Source organism: Manis pentadactyla, chromosome 7 (genome assembly GCF_030020395.1).
Source record: "Manis pentadactyla isolate mManPen7 chromosome 7, mManPen7.hap1, whole genome shotgun sequence".
NCBI lineage: Eukaryota > Metazoa > Chordata > Mammalia > Pholidota > Manidae > Manis > Manis pentadactyla.
The window spans coordinates 146,706,462-146,725,795 of record NC_080025.1 but is presented as its reverse complement, the minus strand read 5'-3'; the positions used below and the strand labels follow the sequence as shown (position 1 = coordinate 146,725,795).

Genomic DNA, 19,334 nt, shown 5'->3' with positions numbered 1-19,334 from the left:
CCTGTAGCAGGGGGCTCTGTGGCCTGGCCTGTCCCCCTTCCTGGCCCCTCTGCTGAAAGCATGGCGACCAGTGCTGGCCAGGGGGGCGTCCTGCCCGTTGTGTGATCAGTAAGGCAGGTGCGGGAGCAAACCGAGGGCTTGTCTCTATCCGTGGCACGGGAAGCTGTGTTCCCAGTCTGCACGGAGAACTCAGTGTGGCGCCTGGGTCTGCGTGGCTGCCGGTCTCTCTTCTGCTCGTCCCTCCCTCCTTCATCTCCATGGCCGCACAACCTACCAAGCATTGACATTTTTAGTAAAATCCTAATTAGTGGTTTATGTTTTCTAAGACTATCTTCAAAATGCCACAAATAAACTTTAAAAAAGTTTTTCCTGGACTGTCTCAGTTAAATACAAGTTATGAACAGGATTTGAAAACACGAGAGGCCGAGAGGCTTAGCTGAAATGTGCGCTTGAGTCAGATGGCTTTTTACCCCGTGGTGTGAGTAGGGCAGGGATGGACAGGGTGGGAGCTGAGAGGGTGGGAGCCCTGGGCATTCTGCCTCCTACGGCTCTTGGGGATGGGGGGCCAGCATGTCCCAACCGGTCAGGTCAGCAGAGCCTGCGAGGTGGAGAGGATGTCAGTGTCGGCCGACTTCTTGAAAATGTTATGGGGAGCGGTTTGCTGATGAGGATGCAGCGGGGGCTCCGGCTCTAAGGAAGCCGGAACCTCTGGGGAGGGCTGTAACTGGACAAGGGCCGGGGGTAGGGCCCTCGCGCATCTTCCCTTTAAGAAGCGCACACACTCTGAAAGCTGTCACGCTTTTTGAAGCCATTAAAATCCCTTGTTTTCCTAAGAACATTTATAAGTAACTAATAAAATCATTGTTTTGTATGTGTTTACTTTGTAGAATTGAAGATGTACCACCTCCCACTAAGAAGTTAACACCAGAATTGACCCCTTTTGTGCTTTTCACTGGATTTGAGCCTGTCCAAGTTCAACAGTACATTAAGGTGAAGTTCCATTCCACCTCGTGTGAGGATTTTCAGCAGCATCTGTTTCTGTATATAAGTACTTCAGGCTTGCAGTTTATTTGACCGACATTTAACCAAGGATATCTTACAGTTTTTATGGTGTGTGGGGATGAAGTGCCAGCAGTCATTTTCACAGTAACAAGCAGCCCTGTGCTCGAGCCTCCCCGCGTCCGTGCTGCCGTGGCGGTCGGATGCCTGCCCTCTAGGCAGCAGCTGGCGGCTCCGCTGGGCGCACCTGGAGCCGCTGTGGGGCCGCGCACGTTTGTCCTTTCCGCTCCTGGGGCGCCTCCGGCCGAACCCGCCGTCTGCTCAGGATCAGTTCTCCAGGTGGGGTGGGCCCAAGGGAAGTTCACTTGCGCAGTTAGATGGGAAGTGGAGCTAAATTTTAACACTTTCTGAAGTAGCAGCGCGGGCTTGTGGGGCCCGGGGTCTTCGTTGCGGTCAGCGAGGGTGTAAGTGACCTGTATCGCGTTGGGTTCCCGTTTTACTTGTAGTTGTTTCCTGTTGGTTTTTTTTTCTGTATGGAAAAGAAATGATTATAAATGCTACTATTATAAGTTTAGTATAATTTTTTACTTTTAAAGTGAGAGTAGTTATTAAGAGATAATTTTTTTGTGGCCCTGCCTTCTCAGTCAAATTGTATGCCCTCGATTTTTGAATAGAGACCATGTGTTAATGTGCCTCCCTTATCTCTGTTTCAGCTTAGAAAGTCTGGCATATTTAATCATGACACGAACTGCATTGTTCTCAGGGCATTTTTTATTTGTTTACAGAATATGCAGCTGGTGTCTGATGGAGAATTCATATTTTGATCCTGATTTGTGAGGAAGGGGTTGCAGAAACATGACTGCAGATCGCTTTCTCACTTCCCCCCTGCACCGTGTGGCTTTGGTTGCTTTGCTTGGCAGCTGTGCCGTTTTCTATGACCGAGACTGTTCATGTCTTAGGCCGCGTTCGCCGTGCCGCTTGTGCGGCTCTGTAGACATGGCTCTCACCTCCCGTCTGTGCTCATCACCTGCAGAAGCTCTACATTCTTGGAGGCGAGGTTGCTGAGTCTGCGCAGAAATGCACACACCTCATCGCCAGCAAGGTGACACGCACAGTGAAGTTCCTGACGGCTGTGTCGGTGGTGAAGCATATCGTGACGCCCGAGTGGCTGGAAGAGTGTTTCAAATGCCAGAAGTTTATTGGTAAGTGTCAGCACCAGTGCCTTGGTTAGGATGCCAGATAAACTTAAAAGATTTTTGGATTTAACTCCTTTTTCATTTTAACAAACGTCTAGCTTTTATTTTTAACTATTTGATAATTATCCATTTAAATTCCTAAGTTTATTCCATGTCTCACTGAGTCATTTGCTTGACACTTTGCATTTTAACGTGAAATACAAAGCTTTTGGTAACTTGGACAGTATTCAGGGAACAGCTCTGTGTCCTGCCTTGCTGTTCCCTGACTAGTGTTATCTATTTTGGAACCTGGCTATAGCATGCAGCCCTTGCAGCCACTGTCAGGTGAAGGGGGGAGACAGCCGTGTCCGTGCACGTCCTGATGCCGCCAGGGTCACGGAGGGAGAGATGGCTCCCTTGCCAGCTCCCTCCTCCAGGGCAGCAGAAGTAACTCCTGTTAGCAGTCACCCTCAGTGATAGCGCAGGAAGGACTGGTTTGCTCTTAGATTAGTCAGTGCACCTAAGTGTTTTTAGGACCTGGCTCAGTCTAGAGTGAATATAAACCCTGAAAGATCTTTTCCTCACAGAAGCCATTGCAGCCAGGACAGGTTTGCGCCCCTGTGTGTGTGCGCAGCCATGGTGCTCCCCTGTGTGCAGGTGCTCCCAGCCCCCTGCGGCCCTGCACCTGCATCCTCAGCCCTCACCTGGCCCTTATGTGCATGGCAGAGAAGAGGCCCTTGGCCTGCGAATGAGCTGGTTCTTGAGTTTGACCTTTATGCCCCAACCACAGTGGTGCAGAAACTTAACTAACTCCCTTATCGTCAAAGAACTGCTTCAGGGCCCACGCCAGCTTCCTGCCGCCCTCTGCTCTTCTCACATTGTGTCAGCTGTGTGCCCCCCTCCCTGCCTATCACTCAGTAACATGTACTTAAGCTCCCTCCATGTCTTTTCATGGCTTCATAGTTCATTTCTTTTTAGTCCTGAGTAATATCTCACTGTGGAGCTGCTGCTCCTCTGCTGGAGGGCATCTTGGTTGCTTCTAAGTTTTGGCAGCTGTGAGTAAAGCTGCTCTAATCGTCTGTGTGCAGCTTTTGTGTGGAGGTGTTTTCAGCTCCTTGGCTTAAATATCAGGGAGCACGACTGTTGGATCATACGGTAAGAGAAAGTTCCGTTTTATAAGAAACCATCAAACTGTCTTCCAAATTAGCTGGATCATTTTGCATTCCCACCAGCAAAGAATGAGAGTTCCTATTGCTCCACCTCCTTGCCAGCATTTTGGTGTCAGTATTTAAAATTTTCACCATTATAATAGTTGGGTTGTGGTATCTGAGTTTTGTTTTAATTTGCAATTCCCTAATGACATATGATGTTAACATCTTCATATGCTTATTTCCATCTGTGTATCTTCTTGGACGATGTGTGCTCAGCTCCTTTGCCCATTTTTTAATTGGCTTGTTTCTTATTGTTGTTTTAAGCATTCTTTGTATGTTTTAGATAACAGTCCTTTATCAGATGGTTTTTTGCAAATATTTCCTCCTAGTCTGTGGCTTGTCACATCATCCTCTTGACACTCTTTCACGGAGCAGAAGTTAATTGTAATCTGGTTCACTGAGCGGCGGTTCTCCTCCGGGGATCGTGCCTTCCGTGTTGTGGGGGCCATCTGGCTTTTCTCCCTAGAGTTTAGTTCACGTCTTTCATGTTCGGATCCACACCGAGTGAATGCTGTGAAGGATGCAGGGTCTCTGGGTCCATGTGGGGGTCCAGCTGTGAACAGGCTCTCTGCCCCAGGTGCTGCCTTGCTCCTCTGACACATCAGGGGACTGTGTCCCGTGGATCTGTTTCTGGGCTCCCTGCTCTGTTCCATCGATCTGTGGGTGCCGCCCCGCATTCCTGCCGCTGTACAGTGGGCCCTGAACCCAGGTAGTGTGAGGCCTCCAACTTTCTCTTCTTCAGTACTGAGTTGCTGCTCTGGGCCTTTTGCCTCATCATGTAAACCGTAGAATCAGTCTGTTTATATCCACTTTTTGAAATATATATATCTATTTACAGACGTTCTGCCAAAAGTTTGTGTTTTTGAATTATTTCTGAAATTTCTCAAGAAGAAAATTAACCTTATTTTATTATTTGTAATAATTAGTCCTTGAGTTTTTGCTTTCTAATTCATTTCTTTATTTTACCCATCTCTTAGCATTTTATGGGTTTTTTAAATCAGTTTGGCTTTGGGATTTTAAAAGTTTTTCTTTTTTTCATTCTTTTTTTAAATTATTTTTTATCATTAATCTACAATTACATGAAGAACATTATGGTTACTAGACTTTCCCCTTCACCAAGCACCCCCACCCCCACAAACCCTATTACAGTCACTGTCCATAAGCATAGTAAGATGCTGTAGACTCCCTACTTGTCTTCTCTGTGTTGCACATCCCTCCCTATGCCCCCCCCAACATTATACATGCTAATCATAAGGCCCCCCTTTCTTTTTCCCCACCCTTATCCCTCCCTTCCCACCCCTCCTGCCCAGTCCCTTTCCCTTTGGTAACTGTTAGTCCATTCTTGGGCTCTGTGAGTCTGCTGCTGTTTTGTTCCTTCATTTTTTCTTTGTTCTTATACTCCATATATGAGTGAAATCATTTGATACTTGTCTTTCTCCACCTGGCTTATTTCACTGAGCATAATACCCTCTAGCTCCATCCATGTTGTTGCAAATGGTAGGATTTGTTTTCTTCTTATGGCTGAATAACATTCCACTGTGTATATGTACCACCTCTTCTTTATCCATTCATCTACTGGTGGACACTTAGGTTGCTTCCATTTCTTGGCTATTGTAAATAGTGCTGCGATAAACATAGGGGTGCATCTGTCTTTTTCAAACTGAGCTGCTGCGTTCTTAGGGTAAATTCCTAGAAGTGGAATTCCTGGGGTCAAATGGTATTTCTATTTTGAGCTTCTTGAGGAACCTCCATATTGCTTTCCACAATGGTTGAACTAATTTGCATTCCCACCAGCAGTGTAGGAGGGTTCCCCTTTCTCCGCAACCTCGCCAACATTTGTTGTTTGTCTTTTGGATGGTGGTGATCCTTACTGGTGTGAGGTGATATCTCATTGTGGTTTTAATTTGCATTTCTCTGATGACAAGCGATGTGGAGCATCTTTTCATGTGTCTGTTGCCCATCTGAATTTCTTCTTTGGAGAACTATCTGTTCAGCTCCTCTGCCCGTTTTTTAATTGGATTATTTGCTTTTTGTTTGTTGAGGTGCATGAGCTCTTTATATATTTTGGATGTCAATCCTTTATCGGATCTGTCATTTATGAATATGTTCTCTCATACTGTAGGATACCTTTTTGTTCTATTGATGGTGTCCTTTGCTGTACAGAAGCTTTTCAGCTTGGTGTAGTCCCACTTGTTCATTTTTGCTTTTGTTTCCCTTGCCCGGGGAGATATGTTCATGAAGAAGTCGCTCATGTTTATGTCCAAGAGATTTTTGCCTATGTTTTTTTCTAAGGGTTTTATGGTTTCATGACTTACATTCAGGTCTTTGATCTATTTCGAATTTACTTTTGTGAATGGGGTTAGACAGTGATCCAGTTTCATTCTCTTACATGTAGCTGTCCAGTTTTGCCAGCACCATCTGTTGAAGAGACTGTCATTTCCCCATTGTATGTCCATGGCTCCTTTATCATATATTAATTGACCATATATGTTTGGGTTAATATCTGGGGTCTCTATTCTGTTCCACTGGTCTGTGGCTCTGTTCTTATGCCAACACCAAACTGTCTTGATTACTGTGGCTTTGTAGTAGAGCTTGAAGTTGGGGAGCGAGATCCCCCCCACTTTATTCTTCCTTCTCAGGATTGCTTTGGCTATTCGGGGTCTTTGGTATTTCCATATGAATTTTTGAACTATTTGTTCTAGTTCATTGAAGAATGTTGTTGGTAATTTAGGTATTGCATCATATCTGTATATTGCTTTGGGCAGGATGGCCATTTTGATTATATTAATTCTTCCTAGCCAAGAGCATGGGATGAGTTTCCATGTGTTAGTGTCCTCTTTAATTTCTCTTAAGAGTGTCTTGTGGTTTTCAGAGTATAGGTCTTTCACTTCCTTGGTAAGGTTTATTCCTACGTATTTTATTCTTTTTGCTGCAATTGTGAATGGAATTGTTTTCCTGATTTCTCTTTCTATTAGTTCATTGTTAGTGTATAGGAAAGCCACAGATTTCTGTGTGTTAATGTTGTATCCTGCAACTTTGCTGTATTCCGATATCAGTTCTAGTAGTTTTGGAGTGGAGTCTTTAGGGTTTTTTATGTACAATATCATGTCATCTGCAAATAGTGACAGTTTAACTTCTTTTTTACCAATTGGATTCCTTGTATTTCTTTGTTTTGTCTAATTGCCATGGCTAGGACCTCCAGTACTATGTTGAATAACAGTGGGGAGAGTGGGCATCCCTGTCTTGTTCCCGATCTCAGAGGAAAAGCTTTCAGCTTTTCATTGTTCAGTATGATGTTGGCTGTGGTTTTATCATATGTGGCCTTTATTATGTTGAGGTACCTGCACTCTGTACCCATTCTGTTGAGAGTTTTTATCATGAATGGATGTTGAATTTTGTCGAATGTTTTTTCAGCATCTATGGAGATGATCATGTGGTTTTTGTCCTTCTTTTTGTTGATGTGGTGGATGATGATGATGGATTTTCGGATGTTGTACCATCCTCGCATCCCTGGGATGAATCCCACTTGGTCATGGTATATGATCCTTTTGATGTATTTTTGAATTGGGTTTGCTAATATTTTGTTGAGTATTTTTGCATCTATGTTCATCAGGGATATTGGTCTGTAATTTTCTTTTTTGGTGGGATCTTTGCCTGGTTTTGGTATTAGGGTGATGTTGGTTTCATAGAATGAGTTTGGGAGTATTCCCTCCCCTTCTATTTTTTGGAAAGCTATAAGGAGAATGGGTATTATGTCTTCCCTGTATGTCTGATAAAATTCCGAGCTTAATCCATCTGGCCTGGGGGTTTTGTTCTAGGGTAGTTTTTTGATTACCGCTTCAATTTCTTTGCTGGTAATTGGTTTGTTTAGATTTTGTGTTTCTTCCTTCTTCCTTGGTCAGTCTTGAGAGGTTGTATTTTTCTAGGAAGTTGTCCATTTCTTCTAGGTTTTCCAGCTTGTTAGCATATAGGTTTTCATAGTATTCTCTAATAATTCTTTGTATTTCTGTTGGGTCCATCGTGATGTTTCCATTCTCGTTTCTGATTCTGTTGATGTGTGGTGATTCTCTTTTTCTCTTAATAAGTCTGGCTAGAGGCTTATCTATTTTGTTTATTTTCTCAAAGAACCAGCTCTTGGTTTCATTGGTTTTTGCTGTTGTTTTATTCTTCTCAATTTTATTTATTTCTTCTCTGATCTTTATTATGTCCCTCCTTCTGTTGACCTTAGGCCTCATTTGTTCTTCTTTTTCCAATTTTGATAATTGTGATGTTTGACTATTCATTTGGGTTTGTTCTTCCTTCTTTAAATATGCCTGGATTGCATATACTTTCCTCTTAAGACTGCTTTCGCTGTGTCCCACAGAAGTTGGGGCTTTATGTTGTTGTTGTTATTTATTTCCATATATTGCTGGATTTCCATTTTAATTTGGTCGTTGATCCATTGACTATGTAGGAGCGTGTTGTTAAGCCTCCATGTGTTTATGAGCCTTTTTGCTTTCTTTGTACAGTTTATTTCTAGTTTTATGCCTTTGTGGTCTGAAAAGTTGGTTGGTAGGATTTCAATCTTTTGGGATTTACTGAGGCTCTTTTTGTGGCCTAGTATGTGGTCTATTCTGGAGAATGTTCCATGTGCACTTGAGAAGAATGTGTATCCTGTTGCTTTTGGATGTAGAGTTCTATAGATGTCTATTAGGTCCATCTGCTCTACTGTGTTGTTCAGTGCCTCTGTGTCCTTACTTATTTTCTGCCCGGTGGATCTGTCCTTTGGAGTGAGTGGTGTGTTGTGAAGTCTCCTAAAATGAAAGCATTGCCTTCTATTTCCTCCTTTAGTTCTGTTAGTATTTGTTTCACATATGCTGGTGCTCCTGTATTGGGTACATATATATTTATAATGGTTATATCCTCTTGTTGCACTGAGCCCTTTATCATTATGTAATGTCCTTCTTTATCTCTTGTTACTTTCTTTGTTTTGAAGTCTATTTTGTCTGATACTAGTACTGCAACACCTGCTTTTTTCTCCCTATTGTTTGCATGAAATATCTTTTTCCATCCCTTGACTTTTAGTCTGTGCATGTCTTTAGGTTTGAGGTGAGTCTCTTGTAAGCAGCATATAGATGGGTCTTGCTTTTTTATCCATTCAGTGACTCTGTGTCTTTTGATTGGTGCATTCAGTCCATTTACATTTAGGGTGATTATCCATAGGTATATACTTATTCCCATTTCAGGCTTTAGATTCGTGGTTACCAAAGGTTCCAGGTTACTTTCCTTACTATCTAAGAGTCTAACTTAACTCACTTAGTATGCTGTTACAAACACAATCTAAAGGTTCTTTTCTATTTCTCCTCCTTTTTCCTCCTCCTTCATTCTTTATATATTAGATATGAAATTCTGTACTTTTTGTCTATCCCTTGATTGACTTTGGGGATAGTTGATTTAATTTTGCATTTGCTTCGTAATTAGCTGTTCTACTTTCTTTACTGTGGTTATTACCTCTGGTGACAGCTATTAAACCTTATTAGCACTTCCATCTATAGCAGTCTTTCCAGAATAGACTGTCGAGATGGTTTGTGGGAGGTAAATTCTCTCAGCCTTTGCTTATCTGGAAATTGTTTAATCCCTCCTTCAAATTTAAATGATAATCTTGCCGGATAAAGTAATCTTCATTCCAGGCCCTTCTGCTTCATGGCATTAAATACATCCTGCCACTCCCTTCTGGCCTGTAAGGTTTCTGCTGAGAAGTCTGATGTTAGCCTGATGGGCTTTCCTTTGTATGTGATCTTATTTCTCTCTCTGGCTGCTTTTAATAGTTTGTCCTTATCCTTGATCTTTGCCATTTTAATTACTATGTGTCTTGCTGTTGTCTTCCTTGGGTCCCTGGTGTAGGGGGATCTGTGGATCTCCATGGCCTGAGAGACTATCTCCTTCCCCAGATTGGGGAAGTTTTCAGCAACTACCTCCTCCAAGACACTTTCCATCCCTTTCTCTCTCTCTTCTTCTTCTGGTATCCCTATAATGCGAATATTGTTCCGTTTGGATTGGTCACACAGTTCTCTCAATATTCTTTGATTCTTAGAGATCCTTTTTTCTCTCTGTGCCTCAGCTTCTTTGTATTCCTCTTCTCTAGTTTCTATTTCATTTATTGTCTCCTCCACTGTATGCAACCCGCTTTTAATACCCTCCATCATGTTCTTTAATGATTGGATCTCTGGCCTGAATTCATTCCTGAGTTCTTGGATGTCTTTCTGTACCTCCATTAGTATGTTAATGATTTTTATTTTGAACTCCCTTTCAGGAAGAGTCACGAGGTCCATGTCATTTAAATCTTTCTCAGGAGTTGTATTAATGATTTTACTCTGGACAAGGTTCCTTTGGCGTTTCGTGTTTGTATATGGCGCCCTCTGGTGTCCAGAAGCTCTATTCTGGAGCTGCTGAGCCCCTGAAGCAATGTCGGGGGTCGCAGGGGAGCGGTACTGGGGGGAGGAAGAGCTGTTCCCCGCCTCCTGGCTCCTGTGCCTGTCTCCACTGCCTGAGCCAGTGGGCCGGGCACACAGGTATAAGGTTTTGTCCCAGAGCAGCCAGATATGGATCCCTGCTTTCCACAAGCAGCCAGAATCCCAGTCTCCCCAGGAACTCTGCCTGTATTAACTTTCCAGCCCAGTAGTCATGCGAGTCTCATGAAAGCACCATGACATGTAGGTTTGTGCTCCCAGCGCAGGTCCCCGGAGCTAGGTGTTCATCAGTCCCAAGCCTTCCACTCCCTCCCTGCTCCGTTTGTCTTCCTCCAGCGGGTGAGCTGGGGTGGGGGAGGGGCTCGGGTCCCGCCGGGCCACAGCTCTGGTGCGTTACCCTGTTCCGTGAGGTCTGCTCTTTTCTCCAGGTGTGTGCAGCCTGGCGCAGTCCTCTTTCATGTTGCTCTCTCAGGATTAGTTACGCCAACTGTATTTTCTAATTGTATCCATTTTTAGGAGGAAGCCTCTGTCTGTCCTCTCATGCTGCCATCTTTAATCCTTTTTCATTCTTTTTTTGGCAGTCACCAGATTACCAAATAGTTGCAAGTATTAGTGCAATTGTTTCTTTCCCTGAAACATCAGTACATTGCCAAAACAGTGCTCTGCTGTCCTGGAACATGTCTGTGTGGCCTTCCTGCAAATGGGCGCTGTGCGTGGCGGCCTCAGCCCAGCCACCAGTCAGCGGGGTGTGAGCGCCACTGTCTCTGTCTTGGCCTCAGACCTCACTCAGGTTTGCCACCCGTCCCATGTTGTCCTTCACAGCAGAAGGGCCTGGTCTGGATCCCTGCAGCGCACTGAATCATCATCCCTCTCGAGTCTCCCTCAGGCTCCTTGTCATTCGATGGGATGCCCCTCAGCCCGGGTTTCAGAGCCACCACCACCCCCGGACCCCACTGGACGCGGGTGGCGTCTGGGAGGGGCTGCTGCAGCCGGTGCTCTGCAAGCCCTGCAGCTGCTGCTCGGTCTGACCGATCGGTCCTGCTATCGACATGGCTGCCAGGCACCTCTGCTGTGCTCTCTCCTTCCTCTTGCTCTTAGGAACCGTGGGGCAGTACTTTGAAACTACGCAGACATCGCTCTCCCTTGCCAGTTGAACCACTCACTGTCGCCGTGTGTGGACCCCGTTTGAATCTTCCTCACTGGGCTGTTACCGTCACTGTCGCTGATGCTCAGTTGCGCCCCAGGGATGAGTGGGAGCTGTTGAAGCTGGTTTGTGGTTCCCTCCGATGTGGCCCGTCAGTCTGGGAGCAGTTGCTCAGCTTTCGGCACAAGAATGTTCTGGGCTTATCTCGTGCGTTCCTGCCCTGTGTCTGTGAATCCCTTCCGAACAAGGAGAAACCTGGCTTCCGGCTTCCTAGAATACTTCCCTGAATCGCTGGCCTGTCTGCCTCCGGTGTCCCGCCCAAGCCGCCCTGCCCATCCTGCTGTGCTGCACACTGCCCTCTGCCCAGGTCCGGCCCTCCGTCCTGGGCCACCCCAGAGGACTGCCCTCCCCACCCTCCTGGGTTCTGGCAAGGTGGCCTGATCACCTTAGAACTGAATTGATCAGCATGTGGTAGGGGCATCTTTTTGGAATTTTGTGTTTATATTTAATTTACATACCTGAGACCCCAATTTTATAGGAAATCATGTTTTAGAACACTCATTTCCTGTGTGCTGCTGTGAAAACTTCAATTTTCAGATTGGCTCTTCCCGTGGATGCCTGCCGAGGTAACGTGGCCCTGTCACTCCTTTCAGGAAACCAAAGTGTCAGTGTCCCGTCTGTGATGGGGAGTTTCAGCTACTTTCTACCATTTTTCAGTGTCATGTTCTCTATCAAAAACATTACCCAGTCTTGGTGATCTTGCACCAGGTTTCAGGAGGCACTTCAGCCTTCATTTCTGCCGTAGAAACTTACGTTTCAGATATTTCATATGTGACACTGCTTTTTGTTCATTTTTAATTCATTGTCTTTTATTTCTCCAATTTTTTTACCTTCTTGTCTTCTTTCACCTAAAGCAGTATTGCAGGCTTATTTATTTGCTGGTTTTGTGTTTCTAGCAAATTGTTAAACAAATTTGAGTATTTCTTTAGTGATACGATTGCTCTTGCTCAGGGATCAGCAAACTACAGCCCTGTGAGCTGAGAATGGTTTTTACATTTTGAAAGCATTGTTTTAAAAAGATTTTTAACAGAAAAAAATATGTGGCCCACAAATTCTAAAGTATGTGTCATCTGACTGATCCCAATTTGCCAACCTTCCTATAGTCCCATTCCTGCTCCCTGCTTTTGATGACTGAATTGTCAGGTTTGAGCTCTCTGGTTATTATGAAGCTACGTAGTTATTATAAAGCAAAGAAGAAATGCTTTTCTGAGTGTGAGACATTATTCATAAGCTTAAAACATTCTGTGATCTTTACCTTTTGACAAATTGGACATTTCTTAAAATGTTACTTTTATAAAAACACTGAACATGGTCAATTAAAAATTTTCAGGAGTATTCAAAATTTGGTAAACTATCCTTTATAATGTATTACACACTTTACAAACAAGGAATACGTTCTTGGTAAGCCCATGAAATTGACCCAGTGGATTATCAGCGACTGTAGTCCTGTGGCCAGTCTGCTTGCGTGTAGGTGTGACCTCGGGGCATGTGGTCGCTCAAGGCCTGGTGTTCCCACCAGGAGGAATGGCTCAGGGGGTCTGTGAGCTCCCGGGAAATAGCGTGTGGCGTGCAGGCGGGCTCTGGGTGGGTGCCAGGACGGAAGGGGGTCCCCAGCCCCCAGCATGTCTCTTGCAGAGGAGTCATGACCTCAGAGGGCTAAGAAATGCTGCCCTAGGAGGGATGCCTGCCTGCCCTCCTTTGGCTGTTTTGAGGAGAAAGTACTGGAATGGGAGTGACAGAGGTTTGCAGACAGGCGAGCGCCACAGCTGGCACGGACGTTCTGGCGGGGCTGCACCTGGTGCCCGTGGCACCCCTGGCCTGCACTCTGCAGGTGTGTCTTCTGTTTTCCAGACGAGCAGAGCTACCTTCTCCGAGATGCCGAGGCAGAGGTGCTCTTCTCCTTTAGCCTGGAGGAGTCCTTGAAAAGGGCGCGTGTTTCTCCGCTCTTTAAGGTAGGTGGGAGGGAGTGGCCTCCAAGTCGGCGGGCCTCAGGTGGCGGACAGTGGTTCCGTGGCCGGGCCCCTCGGGGAGGCCCTACCCGAGGCCTCCCTCCGGGAGTCAGCCCTGCGGGCCGTGCCGAGGAGCCCACGGCCCAGTTACAGAAGGGGGTCTGTAGGGCGCGTGTGAATGAGCAACTTCACGGGGAAGAGACCTTGTAAGCTGGTTTTTCTGCTTTTAACCAACCTTCCATTACTTAATGACTGCTCTCATTAAATGTGTAGCTGGCTAGAGAATGGAGAACATTCAAAATTATTTGAATGTGTGCTTAAATAATTCAGGACTGAAGATTTTAAAATATTTGTTAGATATACTTTGAACAGTTTGAAATACTTTTTGTATCCAAGAATGGCTAAGTAAATTAATAGTCTGTTTCTTATACTTACTTAAAGAATCAACTGAGGAATCACATTATTTGCACTGCTGAGTGAAGATATACCTTACTTAAAATAGCCTGATTTTTCTGAGTGATTTTTTTCTGTGAGCATATTAAAGCAAAATAGTGTTTTATGGTATACTTAGGGGTAGGGGTGTTAGAAAATTAAATTTCAGCCATCAGAGTCACTTCCTGCCGAGCCCAAAGAGCTTATGGGTAACGAAGGGGGAGGGCCGGCAAACAAACACGCTGGCTTAGAAGAGTTTTATGGAAATGGTGGGAAACACTTATGTTACTCTTCCTTCTGTCACACAGTACTTCATGTCTAGTAGAATGTCAGTTCTGGTTACTTTACTAATTGTGACTTACTAATAAGTATGCAAATGCTTAAGCTGTGCCCAATTTATCCAGGATTTTTGAAGGCCCACCTAGGCTGGGGAAATAGCAGGGACCTGTGTGTTTGTAACTTCATAAAATTAGTTTGTTCTAAACCTCAGGATAGAATTTGTGAAAGATGATGTTCTCCAGAAATTCAAAGCATTTTAAAAACAGTAATGTGTTTTCATTTTTTTTTTTTTTTAGGCAAAATATTTTTACATCACACCTGGAATCTGCCCAAGTCTTTCAACAATGAAAGCGATTGTGGAATGTGCCGGAGGGAAAGTATTATCTAAACAGCCATCTTTCCGGAAGCTCATGGAACATAAGCAGAATAAGGTAGACGCAGGGAAAACCAGCCATTGAATTTGTCATTGTCGTTCCTCAGATCCACTGTTTGGTGGCTGATACACACTCATTTTCTTTCCCTCAGAGCTTGTCAGAAATAATTTTAATATCCTGTGAAAATGACCTTCACTTATGTCGAGAGTATTTTGCCCGAGGAATAGGTATGGCTTACTGCTCCTGGTGTATAAACATGTGATGTACATACAACAGTGTGTTTATCTGGTTTGACGGTTTTTGTTTTCATTTCTTAACAGATGTTCATAATGCAGAGTTTGTTTTAACTGGAGTGCTTACACAAACACTGGACTACGAATCATATCCTTTTTGAAAGATGCTTGGTGCAGAAACCCGCTCCTAATTAGATCAGAGCTGTATTCCCTATCTCCACACATTAGGAGATCATTGCTATTAGCGATACAAAGGATGAAGTTTTGTGAGCATTTGTACACTGTGGGTTCAAACATCTTTCCCAGATTTGCCTCTGCCCTTGGTCCTGACGTCCAGGAACACCTGCCGTGTGCTGCCTGTGCTTAGAAGAGTGCTTTTAGCCATTGGGTGGCTGTGGGGCCTTGTCACACCTGCAGCTGCAGCAACCTGATTAATTTTGCCCCAGGTGGACAGTTTGGAGCCGCCAGGGCTGCAGGTGCTCTGGAAGGTGCAGGTGGGGGTCAGCGTCCTGGGGGGGGTGCCTGTTGGGTGTGCTCTGCACCAACTTGAGAGGACGTGGCCGGGCCTGGGTCTCTGCTTGAGTAGCGTCAGCAGGCGCCCCTGCCCACGGCTGCCTCAGGGTTGGGGCCCTCTTGGGTTCCCTGTGGCCTTGGATATACAGCCAGACTGGCTCAGGCAGACGAGAATGATGCTGTTGTGGTCTTACTGTAGAGCACCTGAAGCCAATTAACTACATTTAAGGCCCTGTATTGGATGCTGTTCTGTGATGTGTGTGAAAGTTGTTTTCCTCAACAAGCCTACATATAAATTTACCTGATGGCATCGGCTGCATGTGCCCGGAGCCCCAGAGCTCAGGTCTGGCTGCATGGCAGCCAGCGTTTCCACCAGATGCCCATTTTCCAGCTGCTTTCTTTGGTGACAGCATTTTAAAGCAGGAAGATAAATATAATAAGTATGCTGCATCTTATTAAGATGTGTAATTTTATTCTGAGGAAACTTAAATTATATTTTGTATTATACAAATTTAAGAGCCCACATTAGGTTTTATGATTCATTTACCAGGTTTTTAAATGTTTTCAAAGCACTGTTTTAGAATTTCAGCTACAAATAAAATGGTGTAAATAAAGACCTTCTATCTCTAAACTATGGATGTTAAAAAGATTTGAAATGTTTTGTACTTTATTTTTATTTCTTATACTCTTTTCTTTTATATTGGTATCTTGCCCACATTTTAAATAAATGTACTTTTGAACTTAGAATTGAGTGATCCTTTGTTTGTTATTCCATATTTTTGCATAATTTACATGATCTGCATCAAACTGGATCACATTTCAAGTAGTCTCAAGGCCAAATTTTTCTAGTACATTTTCTCCTAAACTTCTGGAAGGCAGCCGATCCCTGTCAGTGTGACAAACTCCTGGGCAGGGGTGTGTTCACTACAGCAGGCAGTGGCCGGCCGGAGCCATTAAACACAAAACCCACGTCCACCTGCTGCTCTTGTGCCTGGCTCTGATTCACTTCCTCCAGCCGTAGGTACCGTAGGATAATTGGAGCCCACTGTCTTGTCACTCATGTCAAGGACATCAGGGCACCTGCTATACTCAGTGTGCTGATGTGAAATACTAATGCAGGGGCCCTGAGCCCCTTCCTGTGCTCATCAGCTGCGTCCTGAAATGCTGAATTTGCTTCCATGTCAATTTCTGACATGTCCTGGAAATATCTGTGATCTACTCGACAGTTTATTTAACTGAGCCACCTCTGTGACTCGAACCCAGTCCGGGCAGAGCACGTGTATTACAGTGTTAACACAGTTGAGTGCATGTTGGGGAATTGCTGGTGTTCACGTAAGGTTTTGGTGTGGGAACCCACTGGAGGCATCAGTAGTTCAGCTATTTTCTCCCAGTGCTGCTGTGGTAGGACTGCGTGGGTCCCACCGGTGGAGAGGAGGTCACCCCACAATTGCGCGATTTTAGGTGAGATCGGTGTCTCCAGATTACGCATCCCTGTCTGCCCCTCGGCCTTCTGTGGCGATGTCACCAGGATGTGTCAGATCCCTGTGGGCACATCTTCCTTCCTACTATCGACTAGAAATAGTTACCTGTTGAGCTCTTTAAAATACACTCTCATAGCAATTTTGTAAAGATGTGGTGTGGATAGTCCCCGGCTGGCCTCCCACCTCAGCCTGCCCGCAGTCCTGGGACTGCCTGCCAGCGCCACGTAGGAAAACGCCATTCCACCTGCCGACTGGACAGCGAGAAGGTCGTGTTCCTCCCGAGGACAGTGGTCCCACAGGAAGCAGGCGCTTGTGGCACAACAGCCATGGCCTAAGATGTCACATGTTCCATCTGGCGTCCTGCTGGCACAGCTCTGCTGTCCCTGCTCCGTGACCCTGAGCCAGGGTGATGACAGACTGCCCGTCCGGCATGGACATGTGAGCGGGGACTCGGTTCCCTAAGAAGGCCGGAGGGCTCCCTGCCCTGGAGGCCAGCAGAAGGAGGGGACGCAGATAGGCATGATGCAGCCCCCATTCCATTCCTGCCTGGTGGACTTGCTGCCATGGCCTGTCACCCTCAGCACTGGGTCCGAGCCGGGCAGCTGGCTTGGCATCAGGCTCAGTGGCACCCAAGATGGGCACACGGGTGGCAGAGCTGAGAGGAGAGCCAGCAGCCATGGAGGGCAAGATGTGGAGGATTCTGAGAGGATGGGCAGCTGCCTTGCTGGGTGAGACCTGGGAAAAGAGGTTCCAAACGTAGGTTCCCCTTGGGTATTTTATGATGTAGACTCCCAGGTCCATCTGCAGAACAAGCAAGCAGAGCGCCCTTGTCCTTGGGTCACTCAGGGCCCCTGGGAGAGAGCCTGGGAACCCGCTGGGTTGATCTCAAGCATGACCTTCAGAATTTCAGACCTAGGCTCCAATCCATCTGCACCCCATACTAACTCATGGTGAGCACAGCCGCGTGATGCAGGGCCATCCACTGGGCCTCGGCCCCCCTGAGGTGACGGCACAGTTCTGAGCAGCCAGTTCCCAACGGGTGTACGCAGAGAGAGGGGGTGTCAGGAATATTGGCGCAATTTATACTGACACAGAGTCCCAAATGCTAACACTTTATTTGAGAACTATCTGTTACACTTCCTTCTACAAACTTGCCTGTGTGTCTTACCAGTGGGTTTCAACCCTGGGCACGGTCAGTGTTGATTCAGTGAGACCAAATCCTGCTCCCCTGCAGCCACGCAGCCCTGGGCACCCGGCGGAGCTGTTCACATAGAGTCGGTGACAGCGTACTGCCCACACACACGTGCAGTGAGCCGAGCGGGGGTGGTGAGAATCCCGGCCACAGGAACTTTCATTTTCTCTACACTCCACCCTTCCAGAAGTCTCACCTCACAATCTATGCACCCTCAATCTTCCGTGATGGTCCCAGTGTGAGAAGCTGGAACATAGTATCCAAATTCCACAATAACAGCAGAGGCTACAATAATATACAAATAACAAAAATTACCATACGGATAACAGAAATTAAGAAATAATAATAACCCTAAGCCTGAGGAGATCCACTGCCACCCAGTGGTCATCCAGGCGGTATTCAAACCAGTTCTACTCGGGTGAGCCAATGGCTCGTGCTTTCCCTGCACCCCCAGCAAGCAGCAGGTTTTGCTAGGGTGGGTGCCCAGCCCACACAGACGCTAGTGGGGATGGACCTTCGGGGTGATAGGGCACATGCCCACTTCTCTGGCCCCCGGAGGGCTTGCGCAGCCCCTCCAGCAGGAAGCCTTGCAGACACGCAGGCCAGTCCTGGGGCTCCGCCTCTGGCTTCTATTGCTTGGCCCTCGCTTTAGCTGCCTGCCGAAACTGTTGCTCCCGTTGCCATCTTCACCGCTTCCACAGCACCTCGTAGTGATGCCAGTTCAGTCATCAACGAATTTTTTACCTCCTCTTTGGCACCTCACAGCTCATGTTCTCGGCTGCCTCTTCTCGCGCTTCTTGCAGGAGGCATTCTTTCTCCCTTACAGCCTTTCTTACCACCGCGAGATGAAGCCAGCCCACGATTCCCTCCACCTCACGGGCACTCTGTTTCCTTAAGGAATTCTCTATTTTGGTGAGGGCCAACTCGGCTGCCTCAAGCATCACCTCCGCTTGTCCCCAGTCTTGGGGAGGGGCCCAGTCCTCTAGGAGGCAAGTCACCTCGGACCACATGCCCACTGGGGGACGCTCGAGTGTCTCCCTGTCCATAGGGGCAGCCGCTGAAGCCCTCCTCCCGTGAGGGCGCCTGTTCCGTTCTTCAGTCTACAGAGCCCCTGGTTGGCGTGCAGCTACGCCAGTCATCTTACCAGTGGGTTTCAGCCCCGGCCAAGTTCACTTTTGATTTGGTGAGACTAAAAACATGACAGTGGGACACTCTTGGGGGTGAAAGTGTTTATACTCAACTCTGTTCTACAGCGGCAGGTCAAGCACTAGAATCCTGTGTGCCGCAGGTCAAGTCTGCAGGCAGCAAGCCGGTCTCTGCCTCTGGGCCCCTCCGCCCCTGCAGCCTCTCAGTCTCTGTCCTGGGCGCTGCCACCACTCCAGCCTCTGCTCTCCTGCAGCTGTGCAGCCTAGCGCCCTGGGTGGAGCTCTTTAATATAGAGTCAATAACAATGCATTGCCCACACCTGTGTAGTGAGCCGGCTGACCAGGACCGGGTGAGAATCCCGGCCATAGGAACCTTCATTTTCTCTCTACCATGCAATATGTATATTTTTTCAGATAAGATTTTATTGCAGTACCTGACACCTGAGGGATGAAATCATGAATGGGGCATGTAGCACCTCTCTAGAACTTTGTTTTGTATGTGCATGTACAATATTTGGTTTTTGTTTCAATTTACTCCTTCTGTTTTCAGATGTTTCCTGATACAGAAATTGTGTATCATTTCATCATCATAATCATCTGACATCATCAGGTAACAGAACGATGACCCCCAGTTTGCATTGTGCACAGCCTTGCATCGGGTACTTCTCTTCCTTAGAACAGTGTCTTTCTGTATGGCA

General features: G+C 46.3%; 1 protein-coding gene across 3 annotated transcripts in view; it reads left to right on the top strand.

Moving 5' to 3' along the window:
• The window catches only part of PAXIP1 (PAX interacting protein 1), a 53,390-nt gene extending 37,825 nt beyond the window's left edge, over positions 1-15,565 (top strand). For 2 of the 3 annotated variants that reach the window (XM_057504934.1, XM_057504933.1), the window contains exons 15-21: positions 888-990; positions 2,033-2,201; positions 12,890-12,990; positions 13,995-14,129; positions 14,224-14,299; positions 14,393-14,457; positions 15,112-15,565. In XM_057504934.1, coding sequence (XP_057360917.1) covers positions 888-990; positions 2,033-2,201; positions 12,890-12,990; positions 13,995-14,129; positions 14,224-14,299; positions 14,393-14,457; positions 15,112-15,123 — 661 coding nt within the window. In that variant the 3' untranslated portion in view covers positions 15,124-15,565. Of the gene's footprint in view, positions 1-887; positions 991-2,032; positions 2,202-12,889; positions 12,991-13,994; positions 14,130-14,223; positions 14,300-14,392; positions 14,458-15,111 lie in introns of those variants that run through there. The other variant, XR_008998586.1, reaches the window with a different exon arrangement.
• Positions 15,566-19,334: the final 3,769 nt, after the last annotated feature.